The following is a 26326-nucleotide window of genomic DNA, read 5'->3' as shown; positions in this document are numbered from 1 at the left end:
TAAAGAACACAAAAATTTTAATTAGCAAACAACTCTCCACACAGACTTTGTTGGTACAACATAGTTATAAGTACATCTACAAACACATACAGGTTCTTTGGACTATGATTTTTTTTAAAATATATTTTATATGACAATGTGAACAAATCTGGAAAAAACAAATTACTTCAACCTTACGTAGAGGTAGCTGAACAGTCCTCTGTTCAGTGATATGAGAGTATAACTTAAGCTTCATTTCAAGTTCATTACAGTGCACAAAAGGATGTTTTACAAACAAATGGAATATACAAGTCCACAAAACTTTTTATTTAAAATGGCTTGATAGATATATTTCTGGCACTCCTGTAACCACATAGCTCGATGGAATTAAATTGGACAAGTACATGGTGCCAAATTAAGACATCTTACACAGATAGTCTTTTGCTCCTCATTTTTCTACTTCTCCCGTTCCTCACCAGGGAATTACAGAAGCTATTACATTGTTTTTGCTACACTTCTGCTCTGTAAACCTTTGTTCTGCAAATTGAATGTAAAGATTTAAAGGTGCATATGTATATATTTATAAAATATATGGCTATGACTCTATTAAAAAGCTCAAGAATGGCAATAACAGAATACAGGCACTTCTATGTGAGGGTTACTTTAGACCTTATGAAACTCCAACATTAGTAAGCACTTCACATGATACCTGGATGAGTAAGTCAATGTAATTGTTCAGTTTTTTTATTATCCACCATTTAAATCCTGTCTAAGCAGATTAGTTTCTTGTACCCAGACAATGTTTATTTAGCAAAGTGTCTCAAAATAGTGACTTTGCCGAAACTACCATTTTTTTCTGTAGCCATAAGACTTTCATTGATTTACTGGGCTTTGGGATAAATCCCAGATCCTAAACTACGTGCCGCACCAGTTACAAGTGAAGCTGACAAATTAAATGAGGACGAAGCAAGGGTTGAAAGCAGGGTTTGAGTTCACCTGATGTAGGACTCGAGGGAATGGGGAGCACTACCCTAAGTGCATACAGTTCCATTGGGGTTTTATGCACAGAAAACCTCTAGTTAAATTTACACTTTTTTTTTTTTAAATAAGTTTGTGAACATGTTCTCCATTCCTAAACACTGCATTTAAATATAACTCCTGTCATTAATTTAAACACCAGTAAAACTTCAGCACCAAGTAGAAATCATTAAGAGGAAAATTCTTCACAATGAGAACCATCAGCCATTGGAATAATCTCCCCCGGGAGGTGGTGGATTCCCGAACACCGGACACTTTTAAGATTTGGCTGGGCAGGGAGCTGGGCCATCTTGTCTAGACTGTGCTTTTGCCAAGAAAGGTTGGACCAGATCCCTTGAGGTCCCTTCCAACCTGGCATTCTATGATTCTGTGAAAAGGTGATTTTATAAAGCTCTTCTCTGTAGCACAGATGAAGCCAGACCTGCCACATCCAAATCCATATGGGGTTTTTTTGTTTGGTTTTTTTTTTTTTTTTTAAGATTAAAATAATCTTTGGATTAAGAAATCCATGGTTGAGGTGTTCGGATAGTAAGTAGTCACACAGGACAGAAGGATAAGCCAAGCAATAGGTCAGCCACGCAGTACGACAGCTGGTATCTCTTATTGCTACAAGGTAATGGAAGATCAGATATCAGCATTTAAAATTAAAAAAAAAAAAATTAAAAAAAAGGAACTTTTACAACTAAAACCCGAATGTCGCTTAGGACTTAGCATAATAATGGCCTATCACACCATTTTATCATTTTGTTATTAAAACTACTGAACTACTTTCCACAACTGTGTCTGAGATCACTGTCAGGTTTCATGATTTTTCCTGATTAATCCAGTCCTGTCTCAGGTTTGCTTTTAACCAAGTCAAGCTAGCCAAGATCCCAGCTACTCTCATGGAAACATATCCCCTTAAGTTATTGCTAGACAAAGGAGCATATAAGACAAAGCAAAGTTATTTTGAGTGTCATAACTCTGTCTATATATGAGAATGAAAAATGAGTATTACTTCCTGCAGAAAACTTCTGACTGTTTTTAATTAGAAACCACATAATATAAACGTACAGGGATTTGGAAAGGTGATACAGCCAGTCTTTGTTATTTTTTTTAATGTATTTTGTTAAATATTTATTTTGCAGAAAAGTGCAGAGATTTCAGATTAACTAAACTGTATCTTACAAATGCAGGTCTAAAACATTCAAGAAGTCTCTGGAGATGTTCAGGTGATATAGCCCAGGAGACTGGCACTTACTCAGCCGTAGTTTGATCTATTCTTGGTTCCCTCCCCACCCCCATTACAAAACACTTGCTTTTTGTATTCTCCCCCTCTTTTTTTTTTTTTTTTTTAAACAGTGTACTGATCACATTTCCTTGGAAATAAAAAATTCTATTGATTTTGGTAATTTTACGTCAGTGATCTAGGGTCAATGGAAATTAAGTTCTTATTTCCATTATTTCTTGCTAGTTCTAAAGAACTAGCAAGAAGCCTATGCATCACTTATGCCCTCACAACAAAGATTAATCAATACTTCTGGCCACACAGGAAATATAAGTTTGAATCATGATTTTTTTTTTTTTAACAGATGAGCAAGACTGGCTTATGGCACTGGGTTTGGGGTCTAGTAAAATGTGAGAAGCTTAAATAAAATCCTCCCCCAATTAGTATTTTATCTGATCAGTACTGTTTCTGTAATTAAAATGAAGGTATTTTTAAATCTGTTCAGCTGTTTATTCATGCCTATAATAAATGTTGCATTTATGTCCTTGTACTGATTAATACAACTGAAAAGAAAATCAGGAAGGCTGGGGCATAACTAGAAGATATTTTTGTTTTTAAACCTCATTACTGAAACTTTACCATCTCAACTCATGAAGGCTAAGGCTACTCCTTGTCCAGCTTTTTCTGGGCAGGTTTGTGTTCCCTAACAAATCTGTTTTTCAATATTTTTCTTTCTTCTGATGGAACTTGCAGACTTTAGCCATTAATCTAGGATGTGTGGCCATAGAGCGGTCCCAGACAGAATGCTACTGGACATGTATAGATGAATTTTCTTGATGCGTTTGATTTGTTGTGCATATGCATTACATGCAGTAGGTCCAGTGTTTCCATGTTGCAACAAATGCACTGGGTCTTTGTGATATGGGGCATGTACACAAGTTTCTGCTTAGGAAATCCTGGCAGCTTTACTCAGGGCTAATAGAAAAGACAATATTTTCACTTTTAAAAATTAAGGATTCTTTCCATGCCAATTTCTAAATCAACAAAATAGGGAGAATATGAGTACACAGAAGGCATAGCATGCAGGATAAAATAACAGTGACATCATTGAGAAAACAGTTTAAAATAGATATTTAAGGTCCTTTTCTCACAGGTAAGAGTAACAAAGTGGCAGCTTTTTTCTGTGGGAGCAATGGGCCCCTTATGTTTGCAATAATACATAATGGTTTAGGGAAGAATTGCATTTAATGCAGCTTCACTTCCGAACACGTAGAAATCACTTCATTTTTGACTTATGAAGACAAATGCCATAGCAGGTGTCAGCCACCATACACTTGTTAATTGTTCAGAACATGTATGTATTTCTATACATTGGTTACAGAAAAGCATGTAAAGTACCACCTATGGAAGAAGTGCAGCAATCTAGCAGTAAGGAAATAAGTTGTAGCATTTCTAGAGTAGCTCAATGCAAACATGGGATATGTATTCCATTTACATCACAAGGTTGAAACAACTTTGTCTTCCATTCGTTTCTTTGGTACCCTTATGGAAAAGTTCTATAGAATTTAACAAGAGGGGAAACAAAAGTAGTTTTATCGAAACCTAACAGTATGGAAATTACTTTTAACTAATAAATATTTCTGATGAGATGATAATGAAAAAACATATGGAAAATTGAAATTAAGTTCTACTGCATTTTTTCATAAAGGCATGGAATGACAAAGAGTGCTGCCCTGGGTAAAAATAACAGAGGTTTGTAGCATTCCATAACATACTCAATTCGATCTATTTTTTGCCACCAAAAAGAAAACAGTAGCTTAGAATAAAAGGCCCAGTTCTGCTTACATTGAAATCAGTGAAAGTCAAAGTAAGATGGAGGCAAGATCAGTCCCAGAAAGTGGTACACTGAAAGCAGTAAAAGCAGTAAAACAAGTATATGAACTGTTGATTTTAAAAGAAAAAAGACACCTCAAAACCAAGATACTTCCTATTCTCATTTCTGCCCTATTTTTACCTTCTTTACAGGTAGAAATAATCACACTAAAATTCACTTGTTTTCCTTGGGTGTTAACTATTAGCAACACTACCCAATCTCTTAAGAGAAATGCAATGGCTGGGTAGAGATTTGAAGCTAACAGAAACCTGAAGATTGGGGTGAAATAAATAGCATTTATTACATGTGACACAAACTGCCCTCTGAGTCCTACAGTTCAAAGTAACTCCCTCCCTCCCCCCCACATACACACACTCCAAAGCCAAATCCCACCAAACAATGAAAACTGATCTTAACAGCAACAAGAGTTGATGAAAAAAAAGTCTATGTCATAACCTACAACGAAATTATACCAATATTTCCAGTTTTCTTTAGGAGAAGCCACTTCTCCTATATTGTGGCTCTTTCTTCACAGTTGTTTGCAGCTGTTATCCATTCTTGCAAGACAGTTCAGAAATAAATTCAACTCCAAGTTATTCTCTGTTCTTTGAAAAATTAGGGAATTGTCCTGGTTTGATAGAGCCTTCTGTCACCACTATGGCCAATTCCCACTGACATCAACTGATCAATACTTGAATTTACCCAAGCACTTAAACACTCAAGCTTAAGGTTAAGCATGTGCTTGACTGTTTTGTGATACCAGGAACCTAGTTGCAAACATAGGATCAAGCTCCAACAACTGTGCTTGAATCATCTCAGACATTATCTGTGTATTCAAAGACTTCACAGCAGGCTGTTTCATGGGGGGGAAAAAAAAAATAATCCTTCTTAGGCTATAGTAGAACTGGGAATAAGTAGAAAAACATTCAAAGTATTTGAACACAAGTATCTGAAAAATTATGAACGCAGTTGCTTGTGCACTGCTAGAATCATCATTTTGCCCCAGTCATAAATATAGGGTAAAAACACTATAAATAAATAGAGCAGCTCACTTTCCTTTAGAGAATGAACACGTAAATAATATACATTTTGAAACAAAAAATCATAGTGCAAAAATAAATTATCAAACGGAAGTTGTGAACATTATTTTACACAATGCTATATAAAACCTGAACCATTTGGAATAAAAGACTTTGCAGTTCACTGAAATAATGCATTAACATTATTATTTCTGCTTCACATTAAACTGCACAGTTTATCTTTTATCCACTAAAAAAATAAAAATAAAATAAATTAAAAAACCCTTAAGCTTTTTAAAAGGTTTATGGCAAACAAGATCACTTTTTGTTCTGTCACATTTTGTTATTAATTTAGCAGTGCAGTGATTGAATAATCATCTCAGAGTTCCAAATGGAAACTATTGAAGTATCCATAAGCATCCCTTGCTCTTTATAACTCATTTTCTTTGAAATTCAGGCTTGGAACATCCTGACACTCAAATCTGTAAGACATTATTGCAGTTAGATGAAGTTACAAGAGACAGTCTACAGTCAAGTACTGTGGGAGACTTCACAGCTCTCCTTCTCACCATCACCGTGATCTTGTACGAGACATGAATGTAAGGACACGTCTGATGCCATTCAAGCGGTCTTTGAGGGATTTCATGGCAAGGAAAGGGAGCTGAGCTCTGTTCTCAAGTGGAAGGACAGCTAGGACCCACCAGCACCAGGCTGGCCCGTTAGGGTTAGCCTGCAGTAAGGGGAACAAAAAAAAAATAGAAGTTAGGATACATATAGACAGTAAGATCTTGTTTTTGAAAATTTAGCTTTGAAAACACAGTATTTTGGTAGCAATCTAGCAAGCAGGTCATTTCATTGCCAACCTAATGGCTTGTGATAAAAGGTTGGCTTCAAACAAATTACAAGCAAGTTGCACCCTTCCTAAAAATAGGAAACCCTAAAAATAGGGTTTGCGCCTTCTAGTTTGTTTTTTGGTTGTGGTTTTTTTTTTTGTTAATGTATTTTGTTCCCTTGTTATTATTGACCCTGTTCTTTGGGATTCCCTCCTCCCTTCTTCATATTTAAGACCCTACTTCCTATTTAGTTTCTGTTATTTTAGGATCCCTACCATTTGTGGTCCTTGAACAAGACTACCAAGTTTCCTTTTGTCTATTTTCTCTCAGTCATTTAATTGGGGGAGTAGGCAAAAAGGCATTTAAGTCTCCTGTAATACAGTCTCAGGAAGTTACCAACATTAAATATGAGCTTTTTGTTCGCAACTGTGCAACCACTGGTGTATGGCAACATAACTTAGACACTTCGCTTATGCAGGATAAAGTGACGAGTATTCATATTTTCATCTTAAAACACAATACCTCCCAGCTTATCGGATATCCCTGCTATTTCTGTCTCTGAAAGTTATGTAAGCCACTGATTCTGGCTACCTGTGGGTCAGGATCCTTAGCTGGCATTGGACCAAAATGACTGAGAATTCGACTTTTGAGTGCTTGCTTGAGGGAGTTAAACCACATATATGCCTGATCATAGACAGAATCGTGGAGAACAAGTAATGCAGCATACTCTTGTCCTTGCACCTGAAATAAGTAAAGAAAGGGGGAAGGTTACTTTTAGTTAAGTCTGCATGTTGGGGAAGGCACAACAATTTTTAGGATTTTCTAAGTGGATAGGGGAAAGAAAAAGAAATATAAGCATGCCAAGAGAGTTCTGGGATAAATCCTGAAAGCTAGTTTGGTGTCCCCCCCATCCTGCTCCTCTCCTCCCCCATCTATCAGATCCTTCACTTTCTTACCCTATATTCTAAACCAAAAGATACCTATTTGCAGAACAAGCACTTTCTAGATTACTACATGAACAAACCCTTTCATAAGCATCATACAAAACAGAAAAGATCATGCAAAGCTTTTTTTAATTATTATCAGCACCTCAGAGTAGACATTTTGTCTTCCCATTGTATACCAAAAGCTCATACATCACACAAAATACTTTGACTGTGTACATATATATTTTTTTTAATATGAATTAATGTAAATAATTTTGAAGATGTAGTGGACCCAATCCTCCTCCTTCTTACCTGAATGGGAGTTTTCTAAGTGGTTTCCATGCAAAGGGAGGTAGGCTTCTCACTCCGCCCCCACCCTCCTCCTTCCCCCCCTTATAAACTGCAGTTATTCTGTCCAGAAGACTGGCAAGATTCACTTAGTTTTGTCTTCTGCTAAAAACCTCTAGGAAAAACATTCTTCGGTATATGAGAAGTGTGCGTGCATGTTTGTGGTAACTATTATGTTTCCCACCTTTAACCATGAGCAGTTAGTAAATACCACAAATTTGTTTTACTATAAACTGTTTTACAAAAAAACCAACTCACTGAAAGCACATGTGCTTAGAATTTCACATGTAATACAGTTTAAATGAAATATTTCTAATTTTACCTTTTGATCCTCAATGTACTCAATATCTGCTGTATTATAGCCATCGCGCTGGCTGTGCTGTATCACCTTAAATCTCCTCTTGCCGATGCTGTCTACAACAGAGCGACCATCAGCAAAGAATTCAACGTTTCTTATCTCCAGAATGCAGCCATAATCTGCAAACCTATTGAAATCAGAACAAAAGCAAGCAAACAAGTCTTATTCTCTCCACCCTTAGTTCCACAAAACTGCCATACAGCCAGTCCCTACCACAAAGGTATTTACCAGCGTCAGCTCATTTCTATTGTTCATAGTACTGACCTGCTGTAGTTCAAATTATTCCACAATTGTTTTCAAAGCTATCAGGAAGATTCAGGCTGTCTAATCTGATTAACACTAGCTGCATGTTTTGGAATACAGGGAACATCTTATGAAACAAAGTTACACAGCTCAGAAGCACACTTTGTCCATATTCCTAATATGTTCAGTTAATTTTTACAAAAGAACAAGTGCAATTCAGAGTATTAGAATTATGGAAGGACTATCAAATCTATAAAGAAAAAAGTTTTTCCACCATTTCAGCAAATTTTACTTTGTAGGTGTGTATTTTGTGTACAGCATACTTTTTATGGTGTATACATACCCTGTAGGTATACATCACAAAAACGAGGGAGGAAAGCTAAATACAGAGACAGACATTAAGGTCTAATTACCTTAGACTGACTGTAAATGGCTCAATGTAAGTGTTCAGCCAGTCCTTATGAAGGTCCTGTTGTACCTCTGCAGCCTCCACTATATTAAGAACAGCGAGGATGTAAATATATCCCAAAAGCTTAGCCATGCTTTTTGGAATTTAACAAACTAAACCCACCAACACACCTTACTGCCATTTCAATTTGAATTCTCTTGCTAAAGCATTCAACAGATTTCAAAACAATACAAAAACCTTTTCATGTATTACAGGAGGTCTATAGCTCAACTTCATGTAACACACACGAGCTACGTGTGTTTCAAGAAAAATGGGCAGTCATATTAGTCAGAATCTAAGTGCTCAAGAGAGAAACTTCAGTCTTCTCAATGTCTTTAACCGTCATGATTGGGAAGAAGCTTTCTCTACTGGAAATTAGAGACATTAGAGAAATAGCTCGCAGCTATTACAGCCATGGACCTTTCTGCACCTATCCAAAGAGACTTGCTCCAGACTAAGTGGGGTACATCACATGGCCCGAGCCTGCTGCTCACTCACCCCTTTACAGGGTCACTGATGCACATCCCAAATTGTTTGGTGCCAGTCTCCATACACCTTCGAATCATCAGGCGATAACATGGCTCAAAAATGTGCAAGGGGCATGGGACTGTAGGATAGGCCATTGTGCAGACAAATATAGGAACATTCTTATTTAGGCTGTAAGAAAGAAAGGACAAATCAGATATGACATTTTACTAAACTACTGACAAAGTATAAAATACATTTTATGCAATAAAATATTCTTTAAAATTATGATATCTTTAAATAGAAATTATAACATCTTTAGAATAAAATTCTTAATGGAGTAATTAAAAACTAAAATTATTTTTCCCCTCAATTGATTACATATTATGGAAAGTGATATACCACTTAGTAGCAGAACAATTTAATTATGCTTTCTGGTTTTACTACTGAGAACATTAATGCATCTCTATTATTGCTTTTATTTACCTTATTTTCCTTAATCCCATTTCTTCCCTACCCAGTACATTCACACCCCCAGCCTGTGAGACTACTTCCACCTATTGTCTCACTCTGTGGCTTTCATGGAGGGCCACCGAAAGCACCCACGTTGCTGTATACTTTGTTTATAAAGCAGCCTTCTGCATTTCTTTTACTTGTTTGTTGTTTAGCACAGTATCCAGTTTTTATGCTAACTCAAAGCACAATTTCACCTGGGCCCTGTTCTCTTTGAAATTACATGATACCAAGAAAAAAAGCTCCTTTGTCAGCATCTTAGCTTGTGTTCCACAGGAGCAGGAGCCACTCATCAGCTAACGGCAGGAGTATTAAAGATTGGATTTTACATAAATGGATTACATACTTGGAAAGCTCTGCTATTTCCTCTTCATAAATCTTTCGTCTTTCGGTGAGTTCCTCTGGAAGATACCTAGCTATTAACTCCTCCATTAGTACTGTTTTGCAGTATTTCCTCATAGCCAAACACTGCAGTAAAAACACACACAAGCAGTTATAGATAGTGTCTAGCATTTCAAAGTGTATGGTGCCTGTGAACAAGGCGAGTCATCCATTACCTCCATTTTCTTATGTCTACAGCAAATCAAAGTGATCTTTTAAGCTTGTGCTGCTACTGAAGAGCTGTTTATTGAACTATTCCCTATGTTACGGGCATTACCTTGGGAAATCTGGCAAGTAAAATCACCTACGGATTTTCTAAATACGGGTCTGGCCCTAAGGTTTGAACAGAGGAGACTATCCAAGCTTTCTTAAGTAACAAGAGCATTTTAAAAGTACATTCTTAAGTTACAAAGTATTTCTTTTGAGTTGGGAAATATCAAAAGGTTTCTGAAGGTGCTACTTGATCCTATCTTGTGCCCTTGAATTTATGCTGAGAAAATCCAAGCATCATTACCTCTGAGAGTCCTTCCTTGCACAGGGGACATTTTGGGTTGTGATCCAGGCATCTCTCAAGACATTTGAGGCAGAAGGTGTGTCCACAAGGTGTCGTGACAGGTTCATAGAAGAGCCTGGATTGCAAAATCCAAAACCAAAAAGACAACAATATCGTGTACCAAAGTAAAAGAAAAAGCTGCTACCAAAAAAAAGCTGTATTAATTTGCTAATTTAACTACTGACTACTCCAGGGATAAAGTTTTTCCTTGCTTTTAATTTCTTCAGCCAACTGTTGTATTTATTTAGCTTACAAGCTTTCTTATTGCCAGCTAATGTGAAAGGCAGCCCATGAACCCTGATTTCAGTGAATGTGAGAGAGAATATTGTCATAAACTTCCAACAAGCCAGGATTTAATTTTCCTCTATGTGAGTGATAAATACAAGCAGAAGTTGGACCATTTGACTTTTTCTAATGAAACTGAGCAATACTTGCACAACTATTACTGTGGAAATCATGTGATTACTTGTACAAGCTAAGCACAAAATAGCTATTTGCAGTAATAGCCCACATAAGTATTTGCAATAAACTGCTATTGCCAACTCTTAATGTGGACTTGAAAAGCAGTTTTGTTGGAATAGACAGTTTTTAACCTTCAGACAACTGCTTTTCTGGAAAATGAGTGGCATTAGATTCATGTTTCATCTAGAAAAATATTTAAATACATAAGGCCAAGTCTTCAAAGTATCATGGTATCTAATCTTTACCCATTTCAAGTACCTCTGTGACACATTTTCATTTAGGTTTTTTTTTTTTTTTTACTTATTCTGATTATGTGATATTGCAAAGTGATGTTTCCTTGCTGTAAGTGCCTTAAGGAGATGCAAATAATATGGAGGTAGGTTGGTTTTTTTGTTTAATAGAAAAAATTCAGAACTAGAAATTAAGTTGTTGGGGTATACTATATTTTACAACACACAGTCTAAGCATTTTTAAAGTCTCAAGTATTAGTTTAATTATAATTCAAGTAAATTAATAAGTTTACTTTAAAATATTACGTTTTATCAAAACAGTACACTAAGTTCTATTCTACATGTGGAAATTATAAATATGTAAACCTACATTTATTAGCATCTTTAACAAGATGAGTGTATTTAAGAACATAATTGGCTCTTAAAAAGATTGCCATAGCCAGTTTATTAAATGTCACTAGTTACTATAAATATTGACATTTAAGCAAGGGAACATATGAAGTAGTATCTAAAATACCACACCTATCTTATTGCAACTTGACTGTATAATTGAAAAGCCTTGTTAATTGTTTCATGAACAGAAACCTCACTGCACCAAGGCTACCTTACTGCATTAAACAACATAAAATACCAAATTCTACAATGTTTCAGTAAGTACTGTTTTGCATACGTAAATTAAATACATAATTATTTAGTAGTGACTGACTTGATTTGAAATGTTAGCATGAAGACAAGAAATCCCTGTTAAAATGCATGATTCTGCTCTAGCTCTCATGAAAGCCAGTGGCAGCTTTTTTCCTAACGACTCGTAAGGGAACCTGGACCAAGCCTCATGACTTGCAGAAGGAAACACTACACACCAGGATTTCTCATTACATCATTTTAAGCTATTGTAACAGCAGAAGCTAAATATTCACTCCAGCCGAGTAATGCTTTGACTATTACTTTTTATCTTCTGCTTGCTGCTGGAGATCAATAACATTTTGGCCGCTCCATCAGACAAATAGGTTAATAACAGCTCCTGCAGTTAATTGTGAGCAGGTCAGTAGGTTACTAGGTAATTAGTCCAAAGTATCTCAGGATCCAAATCCCTAAAATACTTCTGAAGAACATAGCAGGAAATAATTATAATCAATCTTCATTAACAGCAAGAAAAAATCTCATGACATCTTCCCTTAGCACAAGCCTTCATTGTTGCAGTGACATTACAAAGCTGACATCCTTCTAGATGCAAGGCCTGTGGTTGTGATTGCAATTACAAGATCAGCATCACCATCCTCTATCCTGTCAGGGAATCAGCAATCCTTGAGCTAATTCCTTTACAAATGCATTGTAGTCTGGCTGTTTCTGATTTAACATAAAGGATGATGAAGTACAGCTAATTAATTTTATTAAAGACATCTGAAAAGTGCTTTGTGGACATAACGACCATAAACATACAGACTCATTAAAACCAGCTAAGACTAACTGTGTGGCTTTCTGTTAGAGGAAAGTTTTGCTCTTAGCAGTATCAAGTGTTTTAACAGATGTATAAATTTTTGGAGCACATTTCAGCTGTAGGCAGACAAAGGGAGAGGGAGCAGATCTGAATCATTCAAGCACAAGCAAATCAAAACACAGCAATTGTTCCCCCAAAGGTTTCAGTTTGTCTGAAATAAATTGAAGCCCCCCCCCCGCCACACACAAACAACAAAACAAAGCAAATCCATATTTCTCAAAGCACAGGCCTTCAGAAATAAATGCATGAAGAGTCTATTTGCTATCTAAGAATTTAAAATATAGTGCAAAACTAACCCCAACACGCATTATCAATAAATTTGGGTAATTAAAGACAAACCTAAGCAACACTCACTGCAGAGGTCAAGACCCCTGTGAAACACCTTCCCCGTATTTCCTTCTAAGTCAGTGACAAAACCCCACATGTATTATTTGCCAAAGTTAAAATGCTTTTTACAAAACAAGTAGCAAAATAGATGTAGTGGATGACAACTAATGGTTTTATCAAGTCATGGCTATCCCCAAGAATAGCTGTTGTTTAACTAGAAGAGATCAAACAAACGGAATCATGGCCTTAGTAAACTAAGGAACACATCTTTTAAGGAATAGAGGAAAAACATGCTCCTGACTGCTTGCAAGATTCTCCTATTGCAATAGCAGCACCATGGTATTTTTTATGTAAACTTGGAATATTCATTGGATGTGGTCTCTTCAGCTATTTTGTGCATTATATAACATCATACACAGCTCTACAAATTCCAAAGGACAAACTGTGGATTTGTGCACCATGTGTGTCAGTGGGTAGGCGTGTATAAGCGGTGAGAGGAAGTCTTCCAGACACCCTCACTAACACGCTTAACCCTCACATGACCTTACGTGCCCTTTCCCAAACAATCACTAACCTAAAGCAGATCAAAGAGTTCCTATTCATCAACAGCATTCAAACCAAAGGTCCACAAATGCGTCACTGGAGTAACAATTATAAGACAAACTAATTTCAAGTCAGAGAGAAAAAACAGGTACCAAGTAAGCTAGAAAATCTCTAGGTCATAAAAGGGAAAGATATACAGCTAAAAAGGTAAAGACATACATGAGAAAACAGTGAATACCTCATACAGAGGGAGCAGTCCAAATCTGATGGATCCACAAATTCAAATGGAATATGTTGTCCAGTACTGTTTCCCTTAGTATCAACTGTATCTATCAATAACAAAAACCATATTATAATGTCACTGAACAGAACTATGTAAACACAATGTTATTCCACGTATCTACAAGCAGCATCTGATATTTAAATGTGTATTGTATATACTTGCAAGTTACTGAACCATTAAGCATCATTACAATAATTTCTATGCAAAGCATCAAATTCAGCCTTGGCACAAATCAGCATACCTCCCCTTAATTTTGGTGACATTATACCCACTGACAGAGGGTTGAATTTTGCCTTGCATTAACAATTAATGCCAAAACATTTTTTATCAGCATTGGAAGTCTGAAGTGAGACAAATTCTTCTGTCATACCATTGTAAATACATCCCACAGCATGAAAACAAGGCCAGATATCATGAACAAACAGAATTTGTTCTTTTAAACAAACTTTAATTGATCTCTGCACAACACTGATGTTCCTTAAAAGATTCAGAGCACTGCTGATAAACAAGCATTTGACCCAACCTTCTTAGCCCCCTTTTTAGACCTTTTTTTTTTTTTAAAAAACACATACAAAAAAGATTCCACATTGTGTCCTGATTAGGCTAAAGAGAAAATATAAAAGCCAAAGTGTAATTTGGTCCCTTTTCCTCTAAACTTTATAAAAACAAAATGACAAAACTTCCACTGATTGTATGCCATGGAACTTACCCTGTGCGTAATTAAACATACCTTTCTTCATCAGTTTGCAGGGTACCTCAGCATTTCGCATCTCCTCTGGGCAGCACTTCCTTTTCAGGAGGCTGCACTTCTCAGAAATGAGAAACATAGACTCTGGCAGGGAGGTGAGTTTGTTCTCCTCCTCTGAGCAGTCCTTTTTGCTCTCTGTAATTTGTATAGATTTTCTCAAACTACCAGAAGTTACGTTTGGTTCCTCTTGAATAGGAAAGCCCTTTTTCTGTTCCACATTTACCTGTGTGAAGAGAGGACTGACATTAGACCGATCTTCCAACAATTTGGTAAAGAAAAAAACCCAAACCTGTCACAAGTCTTTAATATTATGGGTCACTGGGAAGGACTTAGTAGGTCAAGAAGGAACAGTTTGAGAATTGCTATGTCAGGGCCTGATTTTAATAAAAACCAAAACTATTTCCCCCCTCCTCGGCTTCCCCAGCCCCACCATGGCACTGAATATTTTCAGCCCTTATGTGTGGCTTTATAGCTTGGTCAAGAAACTTGAATCAGGCAGAAATGTGGCAAGATCTCAGGTTAAATATAATGTTATCAATTCACCTATGGAAAAATGCACATTGTTTATATTATACTGATGGTATCAGCCATCAAAACAAACAAAAGAATGCAAGTTTATTTTAAGGAAGCAGTATAAACACACAAAATTTACAACAGAAAATGCACATAGCTTCCTTTAGCAAGACAGATTTCTTTCACAAAGGATAAAGTGATCAGTCTTTATCCCATTATGGCTACAGAACAACCTGTGAGCAGCCATTACACAGGACATCACCTATCAGCTTGTCACATCAACTCCCCAGATGAACCTGAAAGCAGATACTATGGATTGTGGTCAGGAGCTGCGGTGATGTGTATCGTGCAGAAAGATGAGTGAACTTTCCCTCCAATGACTTCATGAAAGGGTCATACAAAAGGATTTCTTGTCAGAATATCCTAATAGCCTTTCCAGAAGGTAGTGTTACTGATTGGTCTTGCCAGTCTCAACAAGGCTGCTCAAAACCTACCATTTTCGTTTGTAAGGACTAGTGAAGTTTCATTCTACGTATACAATATATGCAAAACCTACCCTTAAAATTCAGGTTTCAGTGAAGCAAGAGTAGTCTTTGCAAACACATGAACATAAGTAAACCTCTACAGCCATTTACAAAACTATGGCTGTGAAACCAAACTTAGGGAGTAGTTAATATATCTTACGTTGCTCTACAATACCCTCTAAGCAGTGTACAGAATCTGAATGCAGGATGATTGTCACTGACATCATCACTTACAGTTCAAGCTGAAACCTTAGATTTTAGCATTTCACAGCTTTTGAGGGCATCTCAATCCAATCTTCAGACTCCCTTTCCCACTACCAGCTAACTTGGAAGAGCTAAAGACAATTGCAGGAATAGAACCCCCTCAATTCTGGCATAAAATTTATCAGAACAACAACAGAGGACTTCTATTAAAGAAAAAGTAGTCAGATAAATAGACTTCAATAAATCAACATTTTTTTTTATCTTCTGAAACTCAGTAAAAATCTGAGAAAATGTATCCTCCTATCTCCCAGAGGTGAAAAGGAGAGAAGGCTTCCCAATGTGAACGTAACACACACAACAAATTAAGAATCACACATCAGACTTGATCTTTACCTTGAGCAACCTTTGTAGATTATGGCTGGTGCCTCCAGATCCCACTGAATTTAGGAGATTCCCCTTTAATCTAGAGTGATGTGACAACAGCTGCAGGATATCGGGTAAGTGTTCCTGAGCATTTCCCGGGATGAGTGAAAACAAACTAAGTAGAAGCTGTGATATAAAACAGAATACTTCACTGCTTAGTTCCTTCCTTGGAACCTCTATATGAAAAAGCAAGTAAGGGAATAGCTCAAAGAAGCATCCTTGATTTTGTTAAAACCAATTAAAGAGCCCTTTAGACTAAGGTAAGAACAAAAAGAAGTGCAAGAGCTAATGCAATATAGGCCAAACAGACAGCAAGACACATTTTCAGAGTTAAATAAGCCCATAAAGTTATTAACCGTTCTCTGATGTGACACATGCGTGTCTTTGTCCTCTTTGTCCCGCAGTTCAGGGCACGCCAGAAACTACTAACATCTTTCTTAAATATGTTTTTTGCTGCACATCAGAAGCTTTCACTGGAGTTTACTAGTACAGAAAGCACTCATCTCACAGGCTTAATCCAAGTTCAGTTAAGTAAATTTCTCTGATATTGTAAACTGTAGACATTTTTAATTCAATTATGAGAGAACACAAAAAATGTATTTCTATTCATTTCTTCATTTGCTATCAGGAAATAAGTGAATCTGTTTCAAGTAGCAGCTTGTAGCTACCTGTACAGCATAGCTTATCAGATGATTATTGAAGGAAAGAAACAGAGCTGAATGGAAGATTCACACTTCAAAAAACTAATTTCAACACAGTAGTGAGGTGATCCTGCTCATGCCTGAGGAAGCGACATGACAGCTAAGATTTGTTTTTAAGGCCAAAAAGGATTCCACAGGATCACACTACGTCAAAACTAACATGGACAGACAGTTAATACAAGCAGAACATCACAGCTGCACCCAAAGAATTTGGTAAAATGTAGTATGTCATTGTTATGCAAACAGCCTTGGAAATGACCCAGTAGATTATTGCATCATGGATGAACTCTGTGTCTGATGAGTGCATGAGTAATTCTCTTGGTCATAAGAAGCCTAGTTTTTCTCAGAACCCCACTGCTCAGAAATTAGGTGTCTTGGATAAGGCTATTTGGAGTCTGAATTTAGAAACATATTCATTTGTTCCTGTTTTTCTTGCTCTAGTGCACAGTAAGTCTCCCACCATGAGTATGAGAACAAATCATGACACAATGACAATGAAAGACTGCATGGAACCCACTGGAAAAAAAATAACAAACCAACCAACCAAAACTCTCAAATATCAGCTGCAAAAAACTCACAGGATATAGAAATATCAACCATATACAAAATAAGGTAAAAATTTGATTGCACTACAGCCATCCAGGTTATACTCTCTGTTACCTTCATGAACAATGCTATAGTGTAAGAATTCTGCTGTGCTTTTAGAAAGCCTTATGTATTACAGCACACAAACACCAAAAGTTCCCATCCCACCAGTGATGGAGAAAAGCATGAATGCACTGCCATAAAATAAAATTCGATACAAGGATAATAGAACTATTGCATTTTTATTACCATAAGCTATCACTGCAATGCTGAGCCTTTTAGCTACGACAACAGAAAAAATGGTCAAATGTCAAAATACTGATTCACAGGAAATCAGATTTGAGGGGTGTGCTAAACAGAGCAGTATTCACAAAAGCCGTTTAAGAATCCACACGCTGCTACCAAAAAAAAACAACCACCTCACTACAGATCTATTTTGTTGCTTATTTAGCATTAATAGCAACCTTTAAAAACTATTTTAAAACAGTTCTTTTGTTGACTGCTTCCTTTCACGCCTCCTTCACACACTGATACTCAGTGCAGCACGACTGGCAGTATGAAGAGAGCTGCTGCTCCCAAGTGGAGTTTGATGGGTGCTGCGTGTTGCATTCTACCAGTCAACGCCCTGATACAACATTCAATAGCAACTCCCCCTCTTCTGCACTCTGTCATTAGTAATACATTGCCAAGCTAGGAAACAGATTAGAAATTTGACTGTAGGGAATCACAATAGTCTGCGGGTGGCCATCATTAACAATTCAGTTATACTTCAAATTTGCTGATGCTAACACCATAACCATTTCCACATAGTGCCTGCTAAGTACGTTTTCTTGCTACCTCCCTATCTTCGAGTAAGCAACACACATAACTCAAGTTTGAACAACAGTCTGAATATATCTCTCCACCCAGCTCTTTGCAGTAATGAGAGAGAAAGAGGGGAACAGAGAAGAAAAATTCCTATCCTCCTTTATGAAAGGCCATCAAAAACAATGATTTGGGGAACTCACCTTTTGTGCCTCAGACTTGGCTGTCTTGTTCCCAGTATCTAGAGCAAGGCAGAATAGAAACTCTCTTAAAGCTTCTTCTGTTTTCCCCAGATTAGCTAATGCTTGTCCTTTCCTTAGGTGACCCTGCAGTGAAACACATCCACAGTTGCAGCTTTTACTCTTTTGTCATGAGACTATGCAATAAAACCAAGATGAAATTACAAAAGATCTTTCCAGAGAAGGAAAAAGTTAAGCAGGGAGGAACACCATAACCATCTCATACTTAGACACCAGCAGTGCCTGGGGTTTTTTTTAACCACAATGGCCCTGAAAACTCTTACAGACAGAATTAGGATATTCTCTAACTCAAACAAGTATGATTCTCACAGCACTGAGCCCAACTGATCTTGGAGAAATCTACTTCTACATTAGTCTCCTAAAATAGTCATTATGTCTTTACAGAATGATATAAGCACTACACTCAATTTTTAGAGAGAGTTCATGGACTTGAGATTTATTCAGGTCAAAAAAGTAGCATTAGCTCATCCTCCAGGATGATCAAGAATATCATGGTTAAATGTCTATAGGTCACAGGACTCCAGGAAGTTACAGGACTTAAAGCCTCCCTCAGGTACAGCTGTTGGACCGTTCTAACCATTTTCTATCAGGGCACTATCAAAGTTTTAAAATAAAGTACAACTGGAGTTGGAACTTACTTTCAACCAGTATGGCTGCAGCCTGCATGCTGTTTCTGCATCATGCAATGCATCTTCACAAGCTTTCAAAGTAGAGTTAATCTGGGACCGGTTGCTGTATAGTAAGTGGTCATTTGGAGCTGTAGGAAACAGAAAAATGGGTTGAATAAATTAAGAATTAGTTACATAAGCGTTCTACCTTTGGGTTTTTATTATTTTGTTTTTTAAAACCACATGTTCGTGCTTCCAAGTTGTACAAACCCACAAAATATCCAGTCTTTAAATAACTATGTACTAACTGAAATCTGGAAGCCTCTTTGGGCAACTCCAGACAAAGTGTCAGCTATGTATTACATAACTGCAGAGAACGTTGCATAAATAAATGCTGAGACGCTCACACAATAAATTACCAGCCCTGACTGAAAATCAGATGGTTGACAGAAACATTCAGGAGACATTTAAGGTGGCAAGAGGAATGCTGTCATACTGTAGGGAGGAGTTTCAAAATTTTTTAGTGTCGAAGTTTTTAAATGGTACATAAGGATCTTTTCGTGCCACAGCTCAGAGGAAAACAAGCGACAACTACGAGAATCGGGTAACGCTCCAGCAGCGCAGGTGAAGCCATCTCCTAGTGACACACACTGCGTGCATCAAGACATAACGCGTACAGGATTAAGGCTAGGCTCTTTTGTTGGGAATACTCTTTCATGTAAACGAAACTCTTACCCGTTAACACCTCGCCTTTAATTCCCACTTACTGCGTGCAGCTGCTTCCCCTCAAACTAGATCCAAACGGCCGCAGCAGAACTTTTCCCCGCGCGGCCCCGCGGGCGCTCCCGGCGATGGGGCGGGGGGAGCCGCCCGCCCCGGGCCCGGCTCCCGCGGGGACACCCCGCACCTCCCCGGGGCGCGGCGGGGCTGCCCCGGGCCCTGCGGCCTCGCTCCCTCCGGGCCCCGCCGGTTACACAACGGCCGGGGGGAGCCGGGCCGGACGGCGGGCTCCGCCTTACGCAACCGCCGCTCTCCTGACCCAGTTTCGCTGCGGGCCGAAGGGGACCCTGCCCCTCCCCGGGGCTCCCCCGCGGAACCCACCCGGCAGCGCGGACGCGGCACACCTCATCCTCGACCGACCCCGGGGCTCGGCGGGGCGAGAGGCGCCGGCGAGCCCCAGCCGGTGGAAACTTGTGTCCCCCGCGGCGCTGGGGGCCGGGGCGGGGGGAGCCGTTACCTAGGCTGACCGCTTCGTTGTACTTCTGCAGGGCGGCTTGTAGCTTTTTCTCCTTGTAGAGCAGGTTCCCTTCGTGCCTGAGCTGCGAAGCCTTCACTTGGCAGGGGAACCACTTGGCCAGCAGGTTGCTGAGGATGACATTGACCCGCAGGAGCTGCCCGGCCGCCGCGCCGCCCTCCTCCTTGCACAGGACGCAGCGGGACCCGGCCGCCCGGTCCCTCTCCAGGCACTTTTTGCAGAACGTGTGTCCGCAAGGCAAGGAAACGGGCTCGAAGAGGAAGCCCTGGCATTTGCGGCACCTGAAGACGTCCCACTCGCGGGGCTGCGGGGGGCCGCCCCCGGCGGCGGGCAGCCCCTCTTTGATCCGGACACTCTGCGCCAGGCACTCCACCAGCTTCTCCAGCTGCTCCGCCCGCAGCTGCTGGTGCCGGGACGCCAGCTGGTAGAGCGGCAGGGCTTCGTGCAGCCGCCCGCCGTAGGCCAGCGCGTCGGCCCGCCCGAGCAGCACCTGCCACTCGGGCCCCAGGCCGCCGCCGCCCGACAGCTCCAAGTTCTGCGCCTGCAGAGCCCCGGCCGCCAGCTGCAGCACCAGCTGGGACTCCGGACGCTGCTGCGGCGGCAGGTGGGAGCCCATGGCGGCGGCGGGCAGCACCTCTAGCAGGGCGGGCGGTGCGGGGCGCCGGGGAGCGGCGGCTGAGGGGGCGCGGGCGCGGCGCGGCCCCACCACCCCATGCTGCTGCCGCCCCGCGCCGGGAGTGCCCCGCGCCGCCGCCGCTTATATAAAGGCGGGCACGTGACGCCGGGCGGCGGCGCTCATTGGGCAGCGCCCGCAGGTTGTTACAAAACCAGGCGGTTTTGTAACGCGACGGTAACGGCCCCCGGCCCGGTCCGCTGAGGGGACCCGACCGACGGCTCGGCCGCACCGCCGCCCCAAACCCTAGCCCACATCCCGCAAGGGTGGTGGGAAGCCGGCGCTGCCTCCGTGGGCTGTCCGAGCCCGGCCCGGCCCAAGGAGGGGTCGTTCCCGTCAGCACCGGTCGGTCCTGTCAGCAGCAGACAGGCCGCGCCGCACCGCTGTGAGGGTCCCGTCAGGCGCGGGAGCAGCTCGGTAGGTCTGACAGACGCGCAGCCGAAATCGGCCGGTGCTCGCCCTCCTCCCGCCCCGACAGCCCGGCTGCCGTTGGGTCTGGCCGAGCCGGGCGCCAGAGGAGGGCACCCAGCCGGGAACCTTGTCCCGCCGGGCAGCCCCCGTTACGCCGCGCTTTGAAAAGTTAGGTTTGACCCGCTGGTCCGCAGGGACACCGCGGTGAGAAACCGACTCCGCTCCCGGGCTTGGTGTTTTGGTACCTACGGCAGTACAAAAGAACAGCAGTTCAAAGCGATTTTGGAAAACGAGAATGCCATATCCTGCGAGAACCGTCACTCTCTTTAAGCAAATCTACGTAGTAGTGAAGCTATTTTAATGTCAGGTAATCATGCTTTTAGAACCAGTAAAGCAGAACATTGGAAGGAAAATGCCATGTTTATTCTGTCATGCGGTGTGGCATATTGCATAGATACACTTGTCCATGTGTCCATGCCAGATTCTAGATAAAAAAGCACATGCCTTATGATGTATATTTGTTTTATTTAAGACCAGCTGTGTTGACCACTTCAATTTGCACATTCCCACCAATTTTTGTTATACGAAAGGATCGCACTAGTTGTATAACTGTTTGTGCTAAACAGTTTCTAGGGAGAAAATTACCCCTGCTAGCATAGAATAGAAGCAGTTGTTTTAAAAGAAGTTGTCTGCTTTTTTTTGTTGTTGTTTGTTTGCAGTTTTACACAGACCTACAGTTACAGTTTCCAGAAATGTCCATGATATATATGCACACATCTTCAAATACTCGAAAAATATAGGGCACTTTTCACACTGTCTTAAAATCCACTGCAGAATTTGAAATTTCTGAGGATATCCTATTACTGATACCATTGGCCTCCTCACAAAGCTCAAGAGAGGGGACGAAGGAATTAATTTCCCATTTCTTACTTACAGAAGTGTCTGGACTCCCCAGCTTAGACTGTGTAAGCTAAGCAGGTATTAAGGGACAAACCCTGCCTATGGGGTTTGAATGGACAGGACGAAAGATGGAAGAAAGGAAAGGTAACGTGACTTTTGTAAGACTGTGTTTAGAGAGGATGCTTGAGAAAGTTCAGATGAACTTAGATTTAAAGTGAGAAACTAATTTAAAGCCACTTAAATTCTGGATCTCAGCTCTTAATAATATACGCTTTAAGTTAACAATGAGGGCTAATTTTGTGATGTTTATGTGTCCATGTGCAGGCAATCCTTAAGCTTATACAGCAAGTTAGATATATACCTGGAAACAGAAGCCAACCATCAGACCCTTCAATTGTCTTTCAGTCCTACAATGCTAAGACATTTTGCACCTGCCAAAAAATTTGGCCCCTGTCTCTAGGGCTCTTGAATCTCTTAGAAAAAAAAATAATTCAACATTGAACCGTTGTTCCCAAGCAAGTCCTTTAATTAGAAAAAGAAAAAGGTTAATTGAATAACCACTGGTTTCAGTAATTCTTCCTGCCATCACTTAAGTCAGACAATAATCCAAAGTATAGAACATCCTGCCATCAAATAATTCGAAGAAAGGTAGGATAACTGAAGCAATTAAAATTTCAGTCAAGCAATGCTTCAGAACACTTAGAAAGAATTAGCATTTGTGCTCAGAAGTGTGGGGTTTTCCCACCAGACTCAAGCTTGCTAACATAGACTTCTTTCCAAACTTCCATGCAAGAAAAACTCATACTATAAAAGAACAAAAGCCTTAACAAAAAAAGAAAAAAAATGTTTTCTTGTAGCCTTGAGGTCAACAGTTGTCTCTATTGCAAAACTATAGTCTCGGCAACCCCTCAGTGTGTTATTTTATAACCATTGTCCTGAAAACCACCATGAGTCAAAGCCTATTCAAGCGAGGGAAAGTGACATAACCACTGGTTACCAGTAGCAATGCAACGACAATCTCCCTATCAGGGATACGCCACCGGTATTTACATAGTTACATATCAGACACTTAAAGAGATAAGTCATGGTATAAAGGGAAGGTTTCTAGCAGCAGATGAATTCAAGATAGGGAATGGAAATAGATTATCATAGAAAATGTAATCAGCATTTGTGCTGTGAAAGGAACTTCCAGTTTCTGTTTACAATGTATGAAAGCATCCTCAGGGCTAGCTGACAGTCTGATCACTTGGGACTGAAATGAGTCTCAAAAAAGCACTGTGAAATGTACTTCTGGGAATTCTCTTACACCAGCAGGGATGTCGCTGAGACATTTCAAGAGAAAAGGGCAGCTGTCCTTCTGAACTGCTCCCGTGGTGGAAGCTGTATGCTTATGAGGGTTCAGAACACAGACAGACCTTTATCCACAGCCAGAAAACAGTTAAGACCTTATCACAGATGGCCTATGGGCAACAACTCTGTGACTTCTTAGGGGAGAAACCAGCTGGCTCTGCCTCTGCTAGTTCCTGGTATGTGTGGTGTTTGGTAAATGTTAGTACTTTGTGGGGTGTGACAGCTACAGAGTGAGCTGTACAGTCACTAATGGCAAAATGTTTTAAAGCCAAGATACTAATTTACTGTTCACTAGAAGTCAAACAACTACAAAATATTTCATTCTGACATCAGGCCCGTCTCTGCAAAGACTGTTTTAGCAAAAACAGCTGTGTAAATTGAATGTGCGTGCTCAATCTAGATATGCTGGGGTGTTTTTATATAACATATCCTGAAAGCATGGAGTTTTCATACATTCATACATATATTCATGGATTTGGAGCAACAGTGGGTCATGAGGTGTGCTTGATTAGAAAGCAAAAAAAGAAAAAGCAAAAAGTAAAAAAAAAGCAACCCCCTACCTATCTGCATTGTTCATGAGATCAAGAACGGATTTATCCTGCACTTAAACAGAAGAAGTTAAAGCTAGGAGGTGACTCACTCTGCAACAGCACATCTCCTTTGTATGATTTTTCTACAAATGGAGGTTTAATTTCTTCCTTTTAATGACAATGAGCACAATACTGATCTTCTTCCAGCATTTAATGGATGGCGTAACAGGCAGTATGAGAGCATGACTACATTCTTCAGCCCTCTTCTGGAGCAATAATCTGCATCACACTTTGAGACCACACAAAAACAACCAACCGACATGTTTCTTTCCCCTTTCAAACACAACTAACCAAGTCTGAAATTCTGACCTACTAGTCGTGCTGACAAAGCTCCTTCTCTACTGGAAGTAGGGATGTGAAAAGTCACATAACAAGTACAGCCACAGATGGCTTTTTATTTTCAAGTTCTCTGCACACACTGTAATAGTCCACAGGCAAGAACAGATTTGGACTGATGGCCCATGGGATTCAGCCAATTAAAAAAAAACAAAAACCAAGAGGGAGTTGTGATCATTACATCAGGAAGCTGCGCTGACTTACGGTTAGAGCTCAGGAAGTGAAGACATGTGAGTTCTTCTGTGTGATTTTGCCACTGAATCTCTGAATGACTCCTGGCAACTATCCTTAACTCTCCTTTTGCATTCTGCCTACTGTGACTACTCCTGCATGCACTGGGCATCTCTGCTATTATACACACCTGATTTGCATTGGAGAACAATCAAGTTCTATTTTAAATATGTTTTGACACATTAATCTTGAAAGAAAAGGCATAATGTTCCATATATTATAAATGAAATGAAATAAAAGGTGTAATGGAGAAATTTATGTTCATGTGCCATAGTTAGAAAGTCACTAGAATTAAGACATTCACAAATACATTAACCAATTTAAGTAAACACACGGCACCATCAAGTAGAGAAAGCAACTGGATCACTGGGGTTTGTTTTTCAGGGAAAACTATCAGTAGAGCCTGTGAAAGGTGCATGTTTCCTATTGATCCGTGAATGTGTGTAATAAGAAAAAAAAACAGTGCCCTTCCCATGCAAACCTCCTACCTTCCTAATTGATGACCGACTAGTGATCAGCTTGGCAAGACCTCGGGACCGTCAAAGTGAGCATCCCGTTCAAGTCGTATCTTTCACCGCGTAATACAGGGGGATTTACAGTGTGTCCTTGAAGCACAACCAATCCTAGAGTGACTTGGGTTTCTGAACATTTCTGTTCAGACATACACAGATTCTTAGAAGCTTACTTTTGTTCTGTATTGGAATGAAAGGGCTACAGTCAGAAATTCAGTGGAATTCAAATTCCAGAGTATTTTAATTGTGAAGTAAGAAGATATATCAGTGTTGAACAAATATTTAACATATAATTCAACATGAAGTTCTGAGAAATGCAACAATAATTTGAAGGCTTATACTTTGTCAAAACCGAGGAACTAGCCTCTCCCACTATCCATTTCTGTGACAACTGCTGTTTTAATGGAAAGATAATCTGTTAGAAGGAAGGCCCAAATGCACTCTTAAGTATAGAAGAATGAAAATCCCAAGTGTTTAAGTACCCCTCAGTGTGCATAGGAACACTTCAATTACAGTAAACTCCCGCTTCATAGAATCATGGAATCTTCATGGTTGGAAAGGACCTTTGAGATCATCGAGGCCAACCATACACACCCCAAAAAAACCCAAACCAAAAATCCCTACAATCTCTGCCACTAGAGCATGCCCTGAAGTGCCACATCTAGATGTTTCTTAAATGCCTCTAGGGATGGTGACTCAACCACCTCCCTGGGCAGGCTGTTCCAGTGCCTGACCACTCTTTCAGTAAAGTAATTCTTCCTAATAGCTAATCTAAACCTCCCCTGCTCCAACTTCAGACCATTTCCTCTGGTCCTGTCATTATTCACCTGGGAGAAGAGGCCAACACCCACCTCTCTACAACCTCCTTTCAGGCAGTTGTAGAGGGCAATGAGGTCTCCCCTCAGCCTCCTCTTCTCCAAGCTAAACATGCCCAGCTCCCTCAGCCTCTCCTCATATGCCCTGGTCTCCAGAGCCCTCACCAGCCTGGTAGCTCTCCTCTGGACACGCTCCAGCACTTCAATGTCCCTCTTGTACAGAGGGGCCCAGAACTGACCACAGTACTCGAGATGAGGCCTCACCAGTGCCGAGTACAGAGGCACGATCACTTCCCTGCTCCTGCTGGCCACGCGGTTCCTGATACAAGCCAGAATGCTGTTGGCCTTCTTGGCCA

At 40.2% G+C, this 26326-nt stretch overlaps 1 protein-coding gene across 2 annotated transcripts; it reads right to left on the bottom strand.

Annotated features, from left to right (window-relative positions):
• On the bottom strand, window positions 1-20901 carry LONRF3 (LON peptidase N-terminal domain and ring finger 3). 2 transcript variants are annotated; one of them, XM_063347389.1, is made up of 13 exons: window positions 20135-20901; window positions 18928-19046; window positions 18233-18355; window positions 15910-16065; window positions 14258-14498; window positions 13483-13573; window positions 10146-10260; window positions 9597-9718; window positions 8771-8929; window positions 7546-7708; window positions 6541-6690; window positions 5686-5846; window positions 1-4950 (listed from the first exon to the last, which is right to left on the bottom strand). In XM_063347389.1, the coding sequence occupies exons 1-12, from the start codon at window positions 20766-20768 to the stop codon at window positions 5688-5690; spliced, it is 2232 nt and encodes a 743-aa protein (XP_063203459.1). In that variant the 5' UTR covers window positions 20769-20901; the 3' UTR covers window positions 1-4950; window positions 5686-5687. The 2 variants fall into 2 exon arrangements, with proteins under 2 accessions (XP_063203459.1, XP_063203460.1); XM_063347390.1 differs by lacking the exon at window positions 15910-16065 and having other exon boundaries at window positions 1-5846.
• Between the last annotated feature and the right edge of the window lie 5425 nt (window positions 20902-26326).

This window comes from Chroicocephalus ridibundus, chromosome 9 (genome assembly GCF_963924245.1).
Source record: "Chroicocephalus ridibundus chromosome 9, bChrRid1.1, whole genome shotgun sequence".
NCBI lineage: Eukaryota > Metazoa > Chordata > Aves > Charadriiformes > Laridae > Chroicocephalus > Chroicocephalus ridibundus.
Note: the sequence above shows the minus strand (reverse complement) of the source record. Positions and strands in the feature narration are given on the sequence as shown.

Excerpts from the sequence above, each read along its gene's own strand:
- LONRF3 (XM_063347389.1), bottom strand. The coding sequence starts at position 20,768 with ATGGGCTCCCACCTGCCGCCGCAGCAGCGTCCGGAGTCCCAGCTGGTG. Across the intron at positions 18,356-18,927 it reads TGCAGCCATACTGGTTGAAA|GGTCACCTAAGGAAAGGACA; the intron begins GTAAGTTCCAAC and ends GTTTCACTGCAG. Across the intron at positions 14,499-15,909 it reads ATCTACAAAGGTTGCTCAAG|GTAAATGTGGAACAGAAAAA; the intron begins GTAAAGATCAAG and ends CTCTTCACACAG.